Source organism: Monodon monoceros, unplaced genomic scaffold (genome assembly GCF_005190385.1).
Source record: "Monodon monoceros isolate NGI ecotype Baffin Bay Population unplaced genomic scaffold, NGI_Narwhal_1 Super_Scaffold_14, whole genome shotgun sequence".
NCBI classification, from domain to species: domain Eukaryota; kingdom Metazoa; phylum Chordata; class Mammalia; order Artiodactyla; family Monodontidae; genus Monodon; species Monodon monoceros.
The window spans coordinates 16,928,623-16,949,450 of record NW_021703770.1 but is presented as its reverse complement, the minus strand read 5'-3'; the positions used below and the strand labels follow the sequence as shown (position 1 = coordinate 16,949,450).

The following is a 20,828-nucleotide window of genomic DNA, read 5'->3' as shown; positions in this document are numbered from 1 at the left end:
CACAGATAATTTGTCTATAGAAAAGAAAGCAGGGCTTGACATGTATGGCCCTTTTTCTTGTTTGACTAAGTCCTTAGGGGGTATGATAAAATCTAGAAAGTGACACATGTTATACAAATTTAAGTTATTCATTTTGCATTTGTAGTAATTGTGGAAATAGCTTCATGAAAGCCATTTAATTATGATCTTTATCTCAACAGGCCTCAAAGTGTGGCGCTCTGAGTTTTAGATTATAGACAGTATACTCTCTACAGCCACATTTCTTTGTATAAGTTGTTTGTACCAATGAAAACAAATTCAATCCCACTCACTGATTTGCAGTGATCTTACTAGATGGATCTAGATTTAAGGAATAAAAACCAATCTCTGTCATTAGTATTTGAAGCATGATACCGTTAAGCACATTTTTAGCAATATTTCTGTGCATATGATTGTGTCTCCCTAGCTAAGAAGTCTTTTCCAGAGTTATTTTCACATCTTAGAAAGCATTAACATGCCAGTTTGTATAATTACTACCACTATTACTACTACTAACTATTTGTTGAGGTCCTGCTACTTGTCAGGTACTGTGTTTGCTTTTCCATTCTTATAAATTTCTAGCCAAAACAAAACAAAAATATATAGAGATATAAGCTTTAAAATCTAAACTATAAATAATACTGAAATATTCAACTCCCCTCACATATTTACAGTATGAGCTTAGCCATATCAGACTGTATACACTGTGTTAAAACTATTCTGCTATATAAACGTTCTGGTCTGTAGGCATGCTTACCTAGGTGGTGTAGCTTATGTGAAAAGTGAAATACACTGTATTTGGATGTTAGTGTGAAAGCAATTTAATGTTGGAAATGTTAAAAGAGTCGGTGGAGAAAAAGAAAAGACTGAGAATTTACCTATTTACCTATGTGAACTTAACCCCATGTCCTTTTGGTTGTTCAGGGAATGCCAGGCGAAAAAGGAGAGAAAGGAGCGACTGGACTTCCTGGCCCACAGGTATTACTTTTATTTTTTTATTCCGTTGCTCTCAGCTCTAGAGCTTTGCCAAGAAGAAAGAAGACTGTAGCTTCTGAAGTCAGTTGTGATCTTGGCAATGAGTGGTTTCTACACTAAGGACCATTAGCGTGTATTCGTTTACTTCAGCCCCCTCTTAGGTCCTACTGATGCTCCCCTGGGTGAGCCCTGGTGGGGGACACTTCTTTTCCTTCTTGTGAATAACTTCTGGGTTCTGAATGCTCAGTCAGGAAGGCCTCACCTTTATGCTATCAGGTTTGTTTGGAGGCCTTGATTTATTTCAGGGAAGCCGGGTGAGAGGGTAGTTGGTTTCGATAACTTGATAACTCTGCCATTTTCCTGTCCTTGCTGTATCTAGGGCATCCCAGGAGGTGTTGGTTCACCAGGACGTGATGGCTCACCAGGCCAAAGGGTAAGGACTTGCCCAAGGTTGCTCGTTAGCACAGTAGATTTCTCACCAAGTCACTCTTGCTGTTGGCAAGTTCTGTGCAAGGAAGGCAAACCAGGTGTTTTTTTTTTTTTTTTTCTTTATTTTTTCCTCCCATCTATCTGCATTCTACCAATCCTGCATCTGTTTCCCTTAACTGGTATTCTTCCATGTCTATAACTTTCCTCAAAATCTAGAAACTTTCATCAAACCTTCCCAAATTAACCACACCTCTTTCTGAATGTTCCCGTAACCTGAATATAGTTTACACTGAATAGCGTGCGTTGGTCTAACAGATTTTCCAGTTGTTTCAAATTCTCAAGGAGCAAACCTAAAGGAAATCAAGAATCATATGAATTGGAATTTAGTAATTATGACTCTCTGTAATATTCTCCATTTATTTAATATGCATCCATTATCAATTCCTGTTCAAGTGGACAGCAATAAAAGAAAGTATAAGGATGGTTGAGGGACGAGTTAACAACTAGAGTTTGTTTAGTCAACATGTCTTCACTGAGCCAGGGTTGAGGTTCTTGTCCTCAAAGAGTTTATAGCTTTTGGGGGGAAATAGAACCAAATAAGAAACATATGCTATAATGGGAGTATTGACAGAGCCCTGTGGGAGCACAAAGAATAGATAACTAAGCCAGACTTGGAGGGTGAGGGAAAGCTTCCCAGAGGGGGCACCATACAGACTGGATTTCAACTGAGAGGCAGAAATTAGCCAGATACATGAGGAAAGGAAAGCTATTGCAAGTAGAGAGGACAGCATATATGGCATATAAAGGAGTGGAGTTGAAGAGAAGGTGGGGCATTTCCATTTCTGAACCTAGTTCCGTATGGCTGGAGATTAGACTGCAGTGTGTGTGTGTGTGTGTGTGTGTGTGTGTGTGTACGTGCACGAGTGTACACGTGTGTGCACACAGGTGTGGAGAGATTGTCAAGAGATGAAACTGAAGTGGTAAAAACAAACTCACAACAGCTATCTTTTTTTCAGACCAAGGATTTTGAGCTTTAACAGGAAGGCAATAGGAAGTCATTACATGTTCAGCAAGGGAGAGAGGCTGGTCTTCCTTAAAAGGACACTGATGTAGACATGTGGGCAGCTGCACAGTTTCTCTCAAGACTGAATTATATATAGTGTCCACCACTTAGATCCAACCCAGTAAAGGACAACACATTTGGTGACATTCCCTGGTATTTCTGGGGACAACTAACACACTAGGTTAGCAAACGATTGGCTGGAAGACACGTGTCACTTCTCTACTCACAAGGCTGCCTTTAGCTATACTGCTCAAGAATAAGGAAATCATTTTTTCTATAGGAGTGTAGGTGTGTGAATTTAAATTCCTTCCATGTTGGGTTGTTTTTTTTTTTTGGTTTCACATCCAACTTTCATTTGCTTAAAATCTCAGTTTAGTCTCTATCTATCAAATGGAATTAGTTTGTAAAGCATGTCCAGGTGAAGGTATCTAAAAGAGGCATTCTCTAAAAGTTAGATTTATGTAGGTTTCTTGTACATGTGGAAGGAGTGTCTAAAAGTATTTATATGTTTTGGCAAAGAGCTTAGGCTAAAATCCTGTGTGGTTACACACCTAGATTCCTTCATGACTCCTGAAGCTCTGAAAACAGCAATTCTAAAGATTTGGTTCAGTGAATTTACTTAATTTATCCATGCGTAGAGGCTAGTCTTGGCAAGGAACTCCCAAATCAAACATATTGGATTAGTGTCTAGATCGTTTGGGTTTGGAATTTTTTTAAAACCAATATACCAATGCAGACTTTTTATAAATATTTTGCCATTCTTCCAAACATGTTTTATTCTATAGGATAAAAAGTCTTAGAGTGTAATAAAGTGTTAATATATATGTACATGGATTTTATTTCCCTCTCTCGCTCAATCTGGAGGTAAAACTTTCAAGTGTCTCTAATTCCTATTTTGAAAAATTCTTGGATGGGAATGGAATTGCTTTTTAAAACTGGTTTCCAGAGGATACTCTTTCTTTATAGGGCCATGTTAAAAAAAAGATTGTGCAAATCCTGTGACAATTGCTTTAGAAAAGATATTGAGGGCAATCCTATTCCAGAGTACAACTTGAGGGGGTGCCGAAAACACAGAATAAAATATAGTGGTGCCTCCTAGAATTGTGTAGCGTGAGGAAGGGACTGCCCTGCTTGAGGAAGGGACCACTTATATATTGGGTTGGCCAAAATTTTGTTCGGGAATGAACTTTTTGGCCAACCCAATATTTTTTCAATATCTTAGCATCTTATTTAATAAGATATTAGTTGAGCACATATCTTAATTGAGTACATACTATGTGCCATGTTCTATGCTCAGCCTAGAGAGAGTTGTTCATTACTACCTCCAGAAGGAAAATATCCAGAACAGGAGAGACTTTCAATAACTAAAGGAGGCAATTTGTACATCATCTACCAGAAAGAAATAGAAGGAGGAAGTGGAATCAAGACCATGACTCTTCCCTGGGGCCAGGAAAACCAATGGGTCTTCATCGGAAACAGTCAAGCTGGGAGGAAAGATGGGTGAAAACAGAGTTATTTAGGAGGCTCTGATCTGTTTAGTCAAGTATCTGGGGTCTTAATGAAAGTAAAGGGTCTAAAACAATTAGATAGTTATTTAGCAGGATTGTACAGTTGGAGGTCCAGGACCAACTTTCATAGTGGTAGGAACAGATCTCCAGACATGGAGCTCCTTCTTTCTGGTTAGGCTGTGGGGGAGGGTGTTGCTGAAAGAGAGCAAAGGACAGACACTTAAGATTATTCCTGCTCTGCCTTAGGCTATCCTAAAAGGCAAAGTTGCATTCAGAAAGGAAATAATAATAGTAGTAGTAATAATAATAATAATAAATTATAAGTAATAATAATGACAGTAACAACCATGGCATGGAACAGACTGAGAGCAAACACACTGGATGATGAAACTTACTGCTGAAATGCCTGAGAAACTAATTCCAGAAAACTGTCTGGGGAATCAGGAAGACAAGGTTATTTTGTCTTTTCTTTACTCGAAGCGCTGAAATTACTTCCCATTACTGTGCCTCATTTCCTCTGATCTTGAGTGAGTAAAGACCACTCAAGGCAAAGAAGGAGGAAGCTGGGATAAATATGCATGGTGATGTCCAATCAGTGCTTCTAGCTCCTTGGAGAGTTGCAGAGAGTAGGTGAGTGAGGTGTGCTGTAGGAGTGAGGGGCTATTCCTTACTGGTCATTCTTTCTCTTTAATCATTGTCTTTTCTTATAGACTGTTAAGAATTCATAGCCCAAAGCTAGAACCATCACCTTGACTATTAGCTTAGGGAAAGGTTAGCATCCCTTACCCAGAGCCAGTGCCAATGTCACTTATTCATTTAGTCTACAAGGAAGGAGAGTTTAGCAGAGACTAAAAAAAAGATTAAGCATCTCCTCTTTAAACAGGAAACATGTTTTCTAATGTTTCTAGCTTATTCTGGCTTTTCCCAAGGGGAATCTTTGACTTGTAGAGGCAATCCTGGGCCTCAGGCTATAAGCAAGTCCAGCAAAAGTTGGACTTCTTCACTGAACCAGTCTCAGCCTCTTGCTGGGAAGCCAGTAGAGCACAGTGCAGCACCACACCATATAAAGCAACAGTGCAAGTGCAGAGTTAACAGCCAGATGTATTCAGGCATCAGTTTTCATTCTGAGTCATTGAAGCCAACAGCATCCTTGTCTCATCTTTCTTTTCCACTGTAATCTTGCCATCTCCCTTTTTGCCTCCTTCCTCTTCTTTTCTTGGTGTCTCTGACCCCAGGGTCCACCCTGTGATCTTTGGGTTCCTCTGATGTAGGGTGGATCTCTCATGCCCCACCCTAGACACCCAGGTGGTCCTTAGAGAAACCAGGAAAAACGGGCAAGACATGGATGATAAGTATAAGCAGTGAAAGAAAGAACTGAAAAGGAAAGGAAAAACTACCTCTTTTCTAGTTCTGAGGCTCACTCATATCCAAGACCACCAACTTTCTGTCAAGCATTCCAAATAGAAACTTTTAAAATTATTTTTATTTTCCAATTCTTACTATGGTTTTATAAAAAGTCAGAGAGACAAGAAATAAAAATGACCAGGAGGTATATATGGTATGGCATCTGGAAGGTAGTAATTCCTCCTTTGTACCAAGGGTGTTAGTTTTAAAATTCCAAGTAAACTGAAATTGGAATGCTTCCTTCCCCCCAAGTTACTGCTCCCTGCCTCTCCTGTCTTCATGCCATAACCACAGCCTTCCTTTTTCATCTATAAAAGGTGAAATACTGTTTAAAAAGTTCTACATATGAATTCTGCTGAACTTGTGTGGTTACGAGAAGCAGGATGGTCCAGTGGTAAATATCAGAGACTTGGACAGTTAGCCAGACCTCAGTTTGAACCGTAGCCATATGACACTGAACCAGTTACTTAAAAAGCCCAAGCCTCACTTTCCTCATCTGTGAGGTGGAAAAAATAATATTCAACTCCATAGAGCTATTGTGGGAATTAATTCATATAAAGAATTTCTATATAAAATTTCAACTTTAGCTGATACAAGTATTCACTATTTTCAGTGTAGACCTAATGAGTCAGGACAGTGCAATATTTTATGATGCCTGTCCGTAACATTATTAAGGCACCTTAGAAGATTTTAATGAACTATGAAAAAAGTCTAAAGAAAAAGCAAGTGGCTTGTTGTTTAATTTTCTTGGAGTCCACATTGAAAGGACGTTTGGAACATGCTTCCTTTTTATGTGGGTTTGATGTAAACAAAAGCCATACTTGTGATGAATGTCCCACTTCATCAAAGCAAGTTGGACTTAAAATATACTTGAAAAATTGAACTTGAGTCAACGATCTGGATTTAATTCCTATCATAAATGTCAAGCTGTGATGAGAGATTCATCTAAGGACTGTTTTATTAAATACCAAGATTCATGATAATTATCCCCTTGAGTATCTTCCTTCCTCCAGAAGAGGAAATGTAAAACTCATCACAAAGCTAGTGGAGAGAACGATACAATCTTCCTTTTCATGGATCTAAACGGGTTTTTATAAAATCCCAGGAAAACATTCTCCCAGTCAACCACAGTGATGACAGTATATGCAATTGGGATTTGGCAGATTATTTTAATAAAAAGGGCAGCGGCCACTGTCATTGATTCTTGACTAAGTGCAGTGCTTTACAAATGTTATGTTCTCCAATCCTCAGAATAGTCACGAATGCTAGGCACTGTTACCCCATTATATAGACAAAGAATCTGAAGCTCAGAAAGTTGAAGTAACTCAAACAATGCCACACAGCAAGCAAGCATTGCAGCCAGGATTATAATCCACTCTCAGGCTCCAACACTGCACTCTTTCCTTCCACAAAATTATGTTAAAGGGTAAAGTGGGATTTTGTTAATATGGGCAACTCTTCCAGTAAAAATATGAATAAGAAGGACTCCGTCACTGAAGATATCTCACCCAGCATTTTTTTGTGGAGAAGGAACCCAGTTTGGGTTACTTTCTTGAGGAAGTAGAAATTGATTGTTCACACATAAGAATATGTTTCTGTGATTACTTTTCACTTTTACTTGGATAGTGGCCCATCCGAGGAGAGAACTGTTACTTAGGAAATTAGTATCATGTTATTACTGGCTTTAAAGATGCTTCTATTGGGGCATAGGGTACAAATGCTATCTGTCTTGCACTCTGGTTCTAACGCTGTCCCTTGGGGTCAGGCGAGACATTTTTATATTTGTAAACCAGCAGTTCCACAACTTAAATGACCAAATTGTTGTTTTGTGTTTTGTTTTGTTTTTTTAAATATGCAGATTCCTGAGCTTCTGCCTCAGAGATTCAGATACAAAAGGTCTTGGGTATGACTTAGGCATGTATAGTTTTAAAAAAGCTTAATGAGGGCTTCCCTGCTTAATGAGGGCTTCCCTGGTGGTGCAGTAGTTGAGAGTCCGCCTGCCGATGCAGGGGACACGGGTTCATGCCCCGGTCCAGAAAGGTCCCACATGCCGCGGAGCGGCTAGGATTGTGAGCCATGGCCACTGAGCCTGCGCGTCCGGAGCCTGTGCTCCGCAATGGGAGAGGCCACAGCAGTGAGAGGCCCGCATACCGCAAAAAAAAAAAAAAAAAAAAAAAAAGCTTAATGATTCTAATAATCAGCTAGGTTTTAGAATCACTGGATAGTATATTATGTTAAGCCCTTTGTGTGTCAAAGTAGTTTCTTGGGTAGAATATTGCTGTGGTTGTAATTCACTGAAGTCACCATTGCAGGTTACTAAAACTATACACATGTTTATATTTCTGTATCTACATTTAACTTATATATGTAATATATATATATTTGTACATTAAAAAAGTAGTGTATTGTGTACATATATAAAATATATGTATATATAAACATATATATACACACATACGTGCTGTGTGTGTGTGTGTGAGAAACTGAAAATTCCCCAGTGTGACTCAACGTAGTATCACATTCAGGATTGATCTTGGATCTCTAACCTGGGCCAGTGTTTACAGAGTCTGTGGCTTTTTACCCCTTGGCCTCTTAATCTGGTGGTTGGTCTTAATCCTTAGTTGCAAGTAAAGCCTTATTTCCTATGGCTGACTGCCACGCTGGTCTCTTGCCGTTGCTCTCAGGGTTGAAATTGTGCAGATGGGGTTTCTTCAAGTGTGTCTTTAGTCTTCATTGCTTGAGTTTGTTCCGTTTCAACAAACTCATCAGATGCCAGCTGCTTACAGATCCCACTCTACCTGAGAGTGTGGTGTCCGTCAAAGGACCTTAACAGTTGGCTGTGTTACTGCCAATTACGGTTCGTGTCCGTGGTCCACCCTTGCAGGCTTCAAAGAAGGCATGGATGGTGAATATCATAACTGAGTCACTAGCTCTGAGTGCTATTTCTGTTATCTACATAAACATAAATATTCTAGCTTCTAACTTTAGTTACAACACACTTTTTGGGCACATCTCTTTCATCCTTTAAATGCCATAGACACAGTACCTTGAAACTACAAACTTTTTAAGAGCCTACAAAAAGTGCTTGCCACCTGAAAAAAAGCATATGTGTTTGCTCTAGTGTATGGAAAAGAAAACCGAAAAAATGAAAATTAATAAATTAGTTAAATGTCTGTAAAACATTACACTTTGCTAACTTCAACCATGGTTAAATTTAGTATTTATTCAAACATCAGTGATTTTTGAAGACACATTTTGGATAGATTTCCTTTTGCTGATAAATCATAGCCAACCATAACTTAATAAGTTGCTCAGAGCCAAATGTTTTCAAAAAAAATTATAAAAAGCCTTTCAAGTTTTTATAGCAAAAATTATTTCTAATGTGGGTTGTTGGTGTGTATTAATATTTTGAGGTGGGAATCTCAAAAAGGAAAAATGATTGGAGCTACTCATGTTATAAAACACCCCTGTTTGTAAGTGGCTGATTTTATGTGCTTTAAAAAATAAACGTATCGGTTTAAGTGAATTCTCACATTATGCTTATTGTTTAATCTTCTGTCCCCTAATATACATTCTTCATTGCTTAATTAAAGTTTTCTGTTTTTTATGAGGGCGCTTAATCCGCAAACACACATGTACTGAGATTGGCTTCCTGATATGAAATGGATAATTTATAGATCTAGAAATGTTTGGGGAAGTGCAAACCCATTTCTAGCTGTTTAGGGCTGAAAACCATTCAGCTGGCTTTGATTAAAGTGAAACTGAATCACAAAGCTAGAATTTGCCAATTATTTTGCCATGTAAAATGCAGACATTTTACGTGGTTTTTCTTTTCATCAAGTGTATTGCTTTGATATAAAGAGCTGACTGGCATGTGAGGATGGGCTGTAATGTGGATGCTGCAGTGGTACCTGAGCAGGGAGAGTGATGCAGTGTCCCAACCATCCTGGATCCCTTGACTTAAAATCCACCTCTCCTGTGAAACCCCACACCTGCATGTGGGTGCCCTTCCTGCATGTTCCCATGGAATCTTCTAGTCCATCATCATAGCTCATTGTCATTTACTTTCAATTGTTGACTTTTCTCAAAACCGTCACCTCCTTGAAAAGAAACTGTCTTGTTCATCATTGTCTACCCCAAACCTAGCAAAATGCCCAGCACATAGTAGTTCTGCAAATATGTTTCAGTAATGTGACAAACGTGAGGCTTACAAGTAAAACAAATCTTTCAAAGATAAATTTAAAGCGTGATTCAAAAGTTATAAAAAGTTATAAAATAAAACTATGTGATGAAATTGTGAACTTTTTTAGGGTTAGGAAGAGATTTGGGGGAAAAAGGGCTTTGTTTCTAAAATAATATTGAGCCTAACATCCTTCTAATTATAACCAGGTATAGCAAGTAAATTTTAATTTGGAATGAGAGAAACAGGAAACTCACAGTACCCTTAAGAACGCCTTTATTCTTGAACTGTTATATGTAAAAATGTGCAGTCGTTCATGACATTCCATGACCGAAAGAGCTAGAGTAAAATGCACTGGAATGGATGCTACTGGTGCCCTGGTCAGAGCCCCTTTACCTGGCAGGTGTACTCCATCCCCCGGCTGCTGTGGGTTTGACTGCTAACAACTCAGTTACCTCTTCTACAGAGAGCTACCCTTGGAACTGCCACCTTGGCTCCAGTCAATGACTAACTGATGTGGGTATATAAAACCTTGTGGTAGGTCAACTCTGAGGTGTAACTCACACTCCAGAGCTCCCCATGGGGTCAGACTGAAGCCAGTCTTAGCTAAATCCAATTCTAACCTAACCTCTCTGCCTGCACTCTCCTGCCTCCTTCATACCTAAAAGTTTTCTCCCAAGAACACTCCCGCTATAAATCAAAGGAACAACAACCCAGTCTGCTTCTAGGAAACCACCTCTCAGATAGTCACTGAAATGAAATTTAAGCTTCTGAGCTAGATAACTCCTGATCCCTTTCCTCCAGGCTTGTGGAGGGTTCAAGAGCAAAGACGGATAAGATTGGCATCCCCCACCCCCTCAGCCCACCCTATGCTTTTCCGGACTAATTATGCCTGCAAATCATATTTATTTATTTTATAAATGATAAATGTATTTTATACATGATAACCAGAGCACTTCTTCCAGGTGCCTCAATTTTATTCAAATTTAACTTTTTATTAGTACCTATTTTGTGCCAACCATGTGCTAGGGAGGAATTAGGAAAGGAACGGTGAATAAGACATGATTTCTGCCCTCAAAAAAAAAAAAAAAAAGAAATCTCAGCTTCTGAGGATGTGCTTTCGGTGGAAGAACACAGAGTGAACAAACATGTAGTCTCTTCTTTTGATTTGATCGCACAGAAGCAATAGCCTCTCGGCCAAATTTAGCTCCTATATAAGAACGACATTTCATCCTCTTCGCTTCCAGGTGATACACGCATGGTGTCTGTAAATCAAGTGAATTCAAAACTGTTCTCTAGAGCATCCTTCCAGAGCCACGATGAAGGAGAGCGCTGACAGATCATTGCTTTGTAAACTCCTTCAGATCATTGCTTTGTAAACATGATTGGGAGAGGGGAGTCAATGTATTATTTCCTGCAGGTCTTCCTTGGAATAATGCAGTTTTCTTTTCAGAAAGTATGACATGGCTTGCCTCCCTCTATGAATAAAATTGCCCTTGCTTGTTTTTGAGATTTTTTTTCTCTCTGGGCACAGCCTGGAAAAGAGTCAGGGAGGGCTTCCTGCAGCAATGCTATACTTTTGACTGCTGGGCCATGGTGTTGGCTGTGTGTCATGTGTGGCCTTAGACACGAGTGTGTGTTTGCTTCCCCTCCAGTGCTGGAAGAGTTTTAAGGCAGGAAGCAAATGACGTCCTTTGAAAAATGTCTTCTTAAATTATTGACTATGTGCTCAGAGTCCCTTTTTTTTCTTATGTGAACTTCATCTAGAAAATAATAGTAGATTTAAAAAAAATTTTTTTAATGGTAAGGCCTCCTAAGTTTTCTCACTGACCAGATGAGGGAGTTGGGCTGGAGGAGTTCTAAGGTTCTGTTTTTCTTTTACATATTCTGATTTTTTTACACCCTCTTCCTGGGTATGCTATATTTAAACTCCATGTAAAATAATTTCTTTCAACCTATGTCAGTATTAATTTTTGTTGTTTAGCTAGCAGATCCAAAGAAGGATGTATGTGTGTGTATGTATGTATGTATGTATGTGTGTGTGTAATTTAATCTGTATCAGGGCCTATCACTGAAGCTTTCTGACTTAATAATAGTTTTGAATGAATAACTAAAGTGAATGAATAGAAGTAGTAGAGAAAAAAACAACTAGCCTTTATATTAGTATAGGATAACTATTATAACAAGGACCCTAAAATCTCAGTGGTTTCAAGCAATTAAAAAAATAAATGAAATGAGATGAAATAAAGTCTATTGTTTGGTCACAGCCAGTGCTGTCGACAGAATAGGTAGAGGAGTGGGGCTGTGGGGTGGAGCTAGTCTCTAATCCATACAGTCACTTAGGGACTCAAGGTCTTTCTGTCTTGGGACACTTTGATCTTCAACATGTGGGCCCTAAAGTTGTTAAAGAAGGGGAAAAGAAAGTGGAGGATTACCCATAGGAAATTTTTATGAACGAGAAGTGGAATTGACCCCTTTCCACAGGCCAGAACTCAGCCCCGTGGCTCTAACAGAATTGCTGGAACAGGAGGCTGGGAGATGTTACCTCATAATGTGCCCAGGCAGAAAAGGAAAACCATCAAGATTGCTGGGTTCTAGAATCCTCTGCCTTAGCTGGTTTTAAGACTTGCTGGTATTCGAGCTTGAGAGCATGATGAAAGGGCCTTGCTGACCATTGCTTTTACTATCCTACCCCCTCTTCATGCCAACCTTTCATTTCGTACCTTTTCTCCCAACTCACACCATTTCCTTTCATCCAGCCTCATCTTGACTCTCTTTTATTTGATACCTTGACATAAGGAGACATAATGTGAATGTGGATGGGGACCCCTAAGGAGAAGGATTTTCATGAGCCAGATAAATGGAAAAGACAGCTCACTGGAAAAGTGGCACACATTTCAGAAAGGGAATTGGGAGAGGCAGCAAGGAAGCCAGGAGATGTTGGTTTGAGTTGACTTGAGATGAGAATGGGGGGACAAATCCCAAGATGAAAAGTCCATTTCTCCATGTAGTAGAAAGTAATGTCTTGAACAAAATTTTATAAACTTATTATAAAATTCAGATTGAAGACCCTCTCTCATGTTTTTAACTGCATTGGAAGGACCAGCACCCACAATTAAGAACTACAACCTTTTGAGAGTAAGTCACTCCAGCTGTTCTATTTTTTTTTTAACATTCACATAAAAATAACATGCACATACACACATTCAATAATTGAGGAAGATACTTTTATAAAGAACATCGTTTTCTTTCTGCCTTAAACTCTTCCATCATGGAATGGGAAGCAAACATGTACACACATTCAGTAAACCTGCTCAGCAGTCAAAACTGTATCATTACAGCAGGACATCCCCCCAGTTTCCCCCAGGCAGCTCCTGAAGAGCTGTAGAGTTGCAGATGTTGTAATACTCCTAATTTGTAATATAGATTCCTGTGATAGGGATTCCCTGCCCCAAACTCCCTTAGGTCCAGAAAGACACTAATTCGTCTTTTTGGCTGGTCATTAATGACCAGAATTGATCTCCCTTCTCACTTGTTATGCTTAGTTTAATAAAAAAACACTTTCTGGAAACAAGTTCCTGTTTATGTTTGTAAGTGGTATCTCTTACACCTAAAATTCTTACATCGGACAATTTCATAGAGCCAACAGACACAAAAGTCTTTGCCAAGAACAATTCCCGTGAAGGGTATAAAGGCAGTGAATCCTTGGAAGTCCAGAGTAAATGAAAGGACTTGCCCCCAGATATTAAGTGGGATTAAGTGCACCTTTTCTGAAAGCCATGTAAAGCAACTGCATAGTTGACGCACCATGTTTTTCTTCCCCCAGGGCTTTCCTGGAAAGGATGGATCCTCTGGCCCTCCGGGACCACCAGGGCCAATTGTAAGTATTTCCAGGAACTACTGGGATGTAGTACTGCTTTAAAGCAATTCATCTCTTTTGTGAGATTTTCTTCTGCCAAACCTTTCACCTTGGCGGCCATCTTTGCTATATGTAACAACTCATCCCTTGGTACAGAGCTCTTCCTAAAACATCCTTAAAAAATCGTGTATCCATGTGGCTTGATTATTCTACCTCTGAGCCACTTTGCCATAAGATCACCTGCATTGATTTACTTTTATTAGACACAGATAAGCCTTGAATTATTTTTTCTTTTTAAATTTTTATTGGAGTATAGTTGATTTACAATGTTGTGTTAGTTTCAGGTGTAAAGCAAAGTGAATCAGTTATACGTATACATATATCTCCTCTTCTTTAGATTATTTTCCCATATAGGCCATTACAGAGTATTGAGTAGCATTCCCTGTGCTCTACAGTAGGTCCTTGTTGATTATCTATTTTCTATATAGTGGTGTGTAAATGTCACTACTATATATAAAAAAGGCTTGAATTTGAAAGAACTACATCTAACCGACAGAGTGGAGACTTTTCCAAAACTGCCTTCCTTACTTTTGTGGTACGTTAGTTGGAAACAGGAATGAGCAGTGAATCCTGAAGACTTGGTGTTGGGCGGGGAGGTGAGGTTAACTGTGCATGTTTGCTGCTCTTTCTTGAGAGCTAGCTGTTTTCGATGAGAATGAGTGAGTCCTCACCTTTGCTCCGTATTCCTTTCTATTAGGGCATTCCCGGAGCCCCTGGAGTCCCAGGAATCACAGGAAGCACGGGACCCCAAGGCGCCCTCGGACCACCTGTGAGTATGTGACTGTAGCCAGTCAGGATGGTTGCCCAGTTATCCCTCTGGTTTATTTATGTGGTTAAATTTACAGCATCTTCTTTGGTCAAGATGTATTTTTCAGGACTGGATTCTGTGGGAATCCATGAGGAAAACAGAGAATCTCCTAGGATAAAGATTAAGATCAGACTGTGCATATATCATGGCTAAAGACAAATGGTCCTAACAGAAATCTCTGCAGCTAAGCTTCTGCTTATATATATTTCCATTGTTTGTTATTCTGTATTTGGCTAAGTCAACTCAATGCCATCTTTACAGGGACTGGGTACAGTACTATCTGTTAATTAGGCCTGTCTCCTGGGTGAGAAATACAAGGCTGGAGAAAGTCCAGGATTAGTGAAAATGGGAAGAGATTTTTCTTTCCTAAACTCTGCGAGAAAGACAGACTTTGCCATTAAAACACACACTCACACATTCGCGAATAGTGGTGTAAATGAAGGCCCAGCGAATGGAACTAATTACCTCCCATTTTTGTGCTTCTAATCTCTTAGGTTGGTGCTTAAATGTGATCAGTGGAGGGGGTAGGGGTAGGATGGGGGAGAAACAGATGAGCTTATCTGGGCCTGTTTCCTCGTCTGTAAAATAAGGTTGTTGAAGTACAGCCTCCAAAGGCACACTTGGCATCTTCTGCGACTTGCAAATTGTTCCTTCTGGGTGTGATTATTAGTCAGCCTTCTGGTATTATCTGCGAGGTACCAAATCTGTATCCATAAACTAAAGCAATTGAGAGTGTCCACGTATATACATTGCAGATGTGCTAAGGATTTATGGAGCAGTGAAATCTGAAGGGTGAGGGTAGGAGAGGTTAATGAAGTCGGCTTCTACTCCCTGCTATAACAATTACCACAATCTTAGGGGCTTAAAACAACAAAAATTTATTATCTTACAGTTCTGTAGGTCAGAAGTCTGATGTAGTCTCACTGGGTTTTAAAATCAAGGTGTCAGCTTTTCCTTTCTGGAAGTTCTAGGGGAGAATCTATTACCTTGCCTTCTCTAGCTTCTAAAGACTTCCCACCGTCCTTGGTTTGTGGCCCACTTTGAAGTCAGCAGTGTCGCATCTCTCTGACCATTTTTCCATAATCATATCTCCCCCAAACATAGCCCAGAAAGTTTCTTTGCTTTGAATGATGTATGTGATTACATTTGGGCCACCCAGATAATCCTAGATAATCTCCCTACATTACTTCAAGACCCTAACTAAATCACACTTCAAAGTCCTTTTGCCACATAAAGTGATATATTCACAAGTTCTGGGGATTACGGCATGAACACTTCAGGGGCCTTTTTCTGCCTACCACACCGAAGAAGGCATAACAGAAACACTGGTTCTCATTCAGAAAGAAACTCTCTCCCTCTAGCTACTCAGATAGTCACTCTTTATTCTTGAAACCCATTTCAATAAACTGATTTTGCCCTCAGGGTCCTATTCTAGGCTGTGATTCACATGACACATTTGCAGGTACACAAACACACATAAGACATGAACATAAAAAAATGCCTCCAGATTTTAGCAAACACATCCTAATTTGCACACTCAAATAAAGCTCTCCTTAGTTGTCATTTTACAAAGCCATATACTTATGGAAGATAAATACACTGTCATGGTGCAAAACCCTTTTAGATCTCCTCTTTTCATATCAAGTTGCTGATGGGTCACAGAAGAAAATTTGATTGCTTTATCCTCACACATCTTTTTCTATTATCTCTGCTACCAGGCTTCAGTCCACTTCCCAAAATGTGCTCCAGGAAACAAGAGTTCCAGAATATGTCAGCAGGGCTCAGAGAGCAAGGGGTTCTGGGAAAGAAGTCTCAGAGACAGTGTATACTAAATCTTTTTCTCAGAAAGTCATGCCAAGTTTTAGGATAGCAAAGACTTTGAGGCACCTTAAGGTGAAACAAAAAACCAAAACACTGGTTTAACTTGGTTAGACAATAAACAAATATATTTGTGCAGTTTCCCTTAACCCAAGCTGGGTTGACCCTAACTGCAGAGGGATGGAATGTGATAGGAAGGAACAGGCTCTAGGAGTACTTGGGAGAGAACAGTGGGGTGAGGGAGGAGTAGAGTGAGATATGAAATACATTAGGTAAGTAGGACCCCACCCTGCTTATCCATCTGGCCTTTTGTAGCTCTAGAATAGACTTTAAATATGGGGCATAGAAAAATAGCAATACATTTTTTCCTGGAAATAAAACACTCGTTAATAATATTATCTTCTATTGTTATAAATCAACAGAAAAGGGCCAATGATGGTGGCATTTATATCAGAGACAGCACTGCGTATTCTCTCAAAAGCCAGTTGTTCTCTGAACCATCCAGGCCAGACTTTTCCCTGTGCTTTGGGCTGGGAGGAGCCATATGCCTACTGGCTGCCAGACTGACGTGTTTAGTAAAGTAGGCTCAGTGTCACGGTGTAAAGGCCTTGATTGATGTCCCATGGATGTCTGTCTAGGAAGGCGGGAGGGAAAGAGACCAAGAAAGACACACCGCCCCACTGAAAATAGCAGTGTGTTTCCTATAGTCGGTGCCAGGAAAATGTTTGCTTTCATGAACCCTGCTTTTAGCTGCTGACTTCAAACGACAGAATGGGCATTAATGCTGTTGCGGTCATAATTCCTACCTGAGGCTTAAGCATAAGCTAAAATATGGTATCTCCCCTTGCAGGAGAACTGCAGGAGAAATGTTGTGTCATTTCCTGGCTTGAATCTCCTCAGTGGATCCCTGTCACCAGGGGATAGGGCCCAAATATTCAGCCACATATACGTAGCCCTTGACGATGGGCCCTTTCTTTACCCTCCGACTTGATCTGGCATCATCCTTTCTCTTGGAGGTATGACAACATCCCTTGGAGTTGTCACCCCAAATTATTTAAAGCTCCCCCAATATATGCCATCCTGTTTCACACTTTTTTTTTTTTTTTGCCTTTTGGGGATGCTCTTCCATGTGTCTGGGTTGCTTTCTCCTCCTTTCTCCACCTGGTGAGCTTCTGGCTATTATCTCTCTTAAGCTGTGCACTTCCTGTGTGAGGCCACCCTCATGTCCTCAGGCTGAGAGACTTCATTTCAACTATTGATGTCCATCTCTCCACGAAAGGAGAGTTCCTTGAGGGCAGAAATTTTATCATACTCATGTTCTGATTCCCAGACCCCAGCTCAGTATCATAGAGGGTACTTAATAAGTGTTTGTTAAAAGAAAGAATGAAGGTATGATTGCCTTCCAGTTAGGCTGATGTTCAGGTGAGTATGAGAAGGTTATTCTTACAGATTGGGGGTCAGATGTGGGAGACATTTAGAGCCGAATGAGGGATGTTTTGATTTTGGTTAGCAGACATCTAATATTTGGAGCTTGGACCGTGAGATCATTCTTCTTGCCTTCAGGACTAAAATTCTGTGAATCTATGAATGTAGCTACTGTATTTTCTTTTCTTTACATTTCAAGGGTTCCTGAAATTAAAGGAAAATGTGCCACTTTTTCTCGCCTACATGTACAGGGAATGTGTGTTTTCCCTCAAAGCATACTTTGGTGGAGTTATGAACCTTAACTCACTCAGGAATTTTTAGTTTGTTTTTGTTTTACTTTGCAAAAATCAAAGAAAAAATGTCAGAGAAGTTGGAATAAAAAATAATTTCTTGCCATTCAGATATATTCACTAAATGGATCTTTCTTGGAGACTGCCTAGCTATGTCCTGCAGCTACTTAGTAACAAGCATTGTGAGACTGAGTTTGAGGAATTTCATGCCCAGTTAAATACATCCATCCCTATATACCAGAAGGTGCCCACAGCTGATGCTGTCCATTTACCTTATCACTCAGGTTTGCATGGTAGTTTCTTTTTCTTTTTTCTTCTTCTTCTTTTGTTTTCTTGGCTGCGCAGCGTGGCATGCAGGATCGTAGTTCCCCAACCAGGGATCGAACCTGCATCCCCTGCCGTAGAAGCGTGGAGTCTTAACCACTGGACCACCAGGGAAGTCCCTGTAGTTTCTTTTTCTAAGTTTCAAGCATTTCAGACAAGACAACTTAATAAATGATAGCTAGCAATGGAAATATCAAAGAATACATTGGTTCAGAAACAAAAATATTCAAGATAAAATAGATTATAAGAAGCGACTCAAACAAAATGATAAGTCACTCGAAAAAAACAAACAAAACGAAACAAAACAAAAATCTAATTCTGAATGACTGCTGTGAGGTTTGGGAGATATATGTTTGCTTTTTAAATTATTATTTAATTAGGAAAAATACTATCTTCACTGAAAAAAATGATTCTGGCTAGCAAATTTGTTGAGCAGTGTTCTCTTTCATGGCAGCAGTAGTGTGTACCGGGGAGAGTGCAGATTCTGGAGCTTAGCTGATTGGGTTCAGGTCCCAGCTTTTCCATTTTCTTATTGTGTGACCTTGGGCAAGTTATTTGTCTTCTCAGTACATCACTTCCCTTATATGTAAAATGGAAGTAATATCTCATAGGGTTCTTATACAGAATAAATATATTTATCTCATAGGAACCTTACAAGGATTAAATGCGTTCATTTTATAGGGCTGTTATAAGAGTTAAATGAGTTAATACACCAAGGACAGTGCTTGGAACATGGTAAAATCAGCTTGAGTATTAAACTACTAGTACTTACAAACAGTTTCTTAATATATTAAAAATGTGGGGCTTCCCTGGTGGCACAGTGGTTGGGAGTCCGCCTGCTGATGCAGGGGATGCGGGTTCGTGCGCCAGTCCAGGAGGATCCCACGTGCCGCGGAGTGGCTGGGCCCGTGAGCCATGGCCGATGGGCCTGCACCTCCGGAGCCTGTGCTCCGCAACGGGGGAAGCCACAGCAGTGAGAGGGCCACATACCACACACACACAAAAAAAAAAATGTGAAAGAGTTACTTATTTTTGTTTGCTGATTTTTGTTTTTGCTTTGTGTCAAATGCTTGCAAAGGAAGTAGGCAGCAGTCCTAGATTTATAATAAATATTTAAATTTAATATTGGACTTAGTTGAATGTTCGAGTGACTCTTTTATGCAAAAAATGGGCTAGGTGGTTTTGGAAACATAAAGTAATATAAGTTACGGTCCCCAGTATTAGAGGTCTTACCATCTACACAGAGAGAAGAGAAATCCATGCAATGACTTGTAGCTATACTACAATAAAAATTTAGTGTCAGATAGGTGATACTTGAGCTAAGTACTGCATTGGAATATTCCTATTGTTGATACCTAATTTATAAGGTATATGTTTAATACCTTTCTCACATTTCAAATGTTTTTATACACTGACTAGACCAGGTCTGTGAGAATGAGAAGTTGTACTTTTGATGAGCAGGAGGTGGGGAAGATGGGGCTAAATAATGAGACATTGAATTTGAGGACTTTGACTTTGTCACATGGATGTCTAAGAATCACTGAGTGATTTTTGAATAGAGGAAGAGCTGCCATCAATCAACAGTCACTGAGCTTTCTAAGTTGTATGCTGGTAGTATCTGAGGAGGATGAGACTAGTGGTTGCGTAGAGGATGAACTGGAAGGGAGGGTTTTAAGTTAGAGAAGCCAGCTAGAAGGAAGTTGCAAATGCACTGGTGTGAGATGGTTAGGGTAGCACCTCGGTGGTGGAGTGGAAGAGATAGATATAAGAGGAATTGCAATGCAAAAAGTGTGCATGTACGTGTGTGTAATAGACATGCAAGAGGCAAGGGAAAGGACATTCACAGAAAGATAGACAAGATGAAAAGGCAGAGGGCTTTGTACCAGATGAAGGAACAAGATAAAACCCTAGAAAAACAACTAAATGAAGTGGAGATAGGCAACCTTCCAGAAAAAGAATTCAGAATAATGATAGTGAAGATGATCCAGGACTTTGGAAAAAGAATGGAGGCAAAGATAGAGAAGATGCAAGAAATGTTTAACAAACACCTAGAAGAATTAAAGACCAAACAGAGACGAACAATACAATAATTGAAATGAAAAATACACTACAAGAAATCAATACCAGAATAACTGAGGCAGAAGAACGGATAAGTGACCTGGAAGACAGAATGGTGGAATTCACTGCTGCAGAACAGAATAAAAAAAAAGAATGAAAAGAAATGAAGACAGCCTAAGAGACCTCTGGGACAACATTAAATGCACCAACATTTGTATTATAGGGGTCCCAGAAGGAGAAGAGAGAGAGAGAAAGGACCCAAAAAAATATTTGAAGAGATTATAGATGAAAACTTCCCTAACGTGGGAAAGGATATAGCCACCCAAGTCCAGGAAGCGCAGAGAGTCCTAGGCAGGATAAACCCAAGGAGAAACATGCTGAGACACATAGTAATCAAATACGCAAAAAATAAGACACAGAAAAAAAAAAATTAAAGACAAAAATTATTGAAAGCAGAAAGGGGAAAACGACAAATAACATACAAGGGAACTCCCATAAGGTTAACAGCTGATTTCTCAGCAGAAACTCTACAAGCCAGAAGGGAGTGGCATGACATATTTAAAGTGATGAAAGGGAAGAACCTACAACCAAGATTACTGTACCCAGCAA

The 20,828-nt window shown here is 39.7% G+C and overlaps 1 protein-coding gene across 6 annotated transcripts in view; it reads left to right on the top strand.

Annotated features, from left to right (window-relative positions):
- Positions 1-20,828, top strand: part of COL14A1 (collagen type XIV alpha 1 chain) — a 271,596-nt gene that overhangs the window by 212,821 nt on the left and 37,947 nt on the right. For all 6 annotated transcript variants that reach the window (XM_029222937.1, XM_029222936.1, XM_029222935.1 and 3 more), the window contains 4 exons: positions 943-996; positions 1,373-1,426; positions 13,404-13,457; positions 14,194-14,265. In XM_029222937.1, the coding sequence (XP_029078770.1) occupies positions 943-996; positions 1,373-1,426; positions 13,404-13,457; positions 14,194-14,265 (234 nt within the window). The remainder of the gene's footprint in view (positions 1-942; positions 997-1,372; positions 1,427-13,403; positions 13,458-14,193; positions 14,266-20,828) is intronic.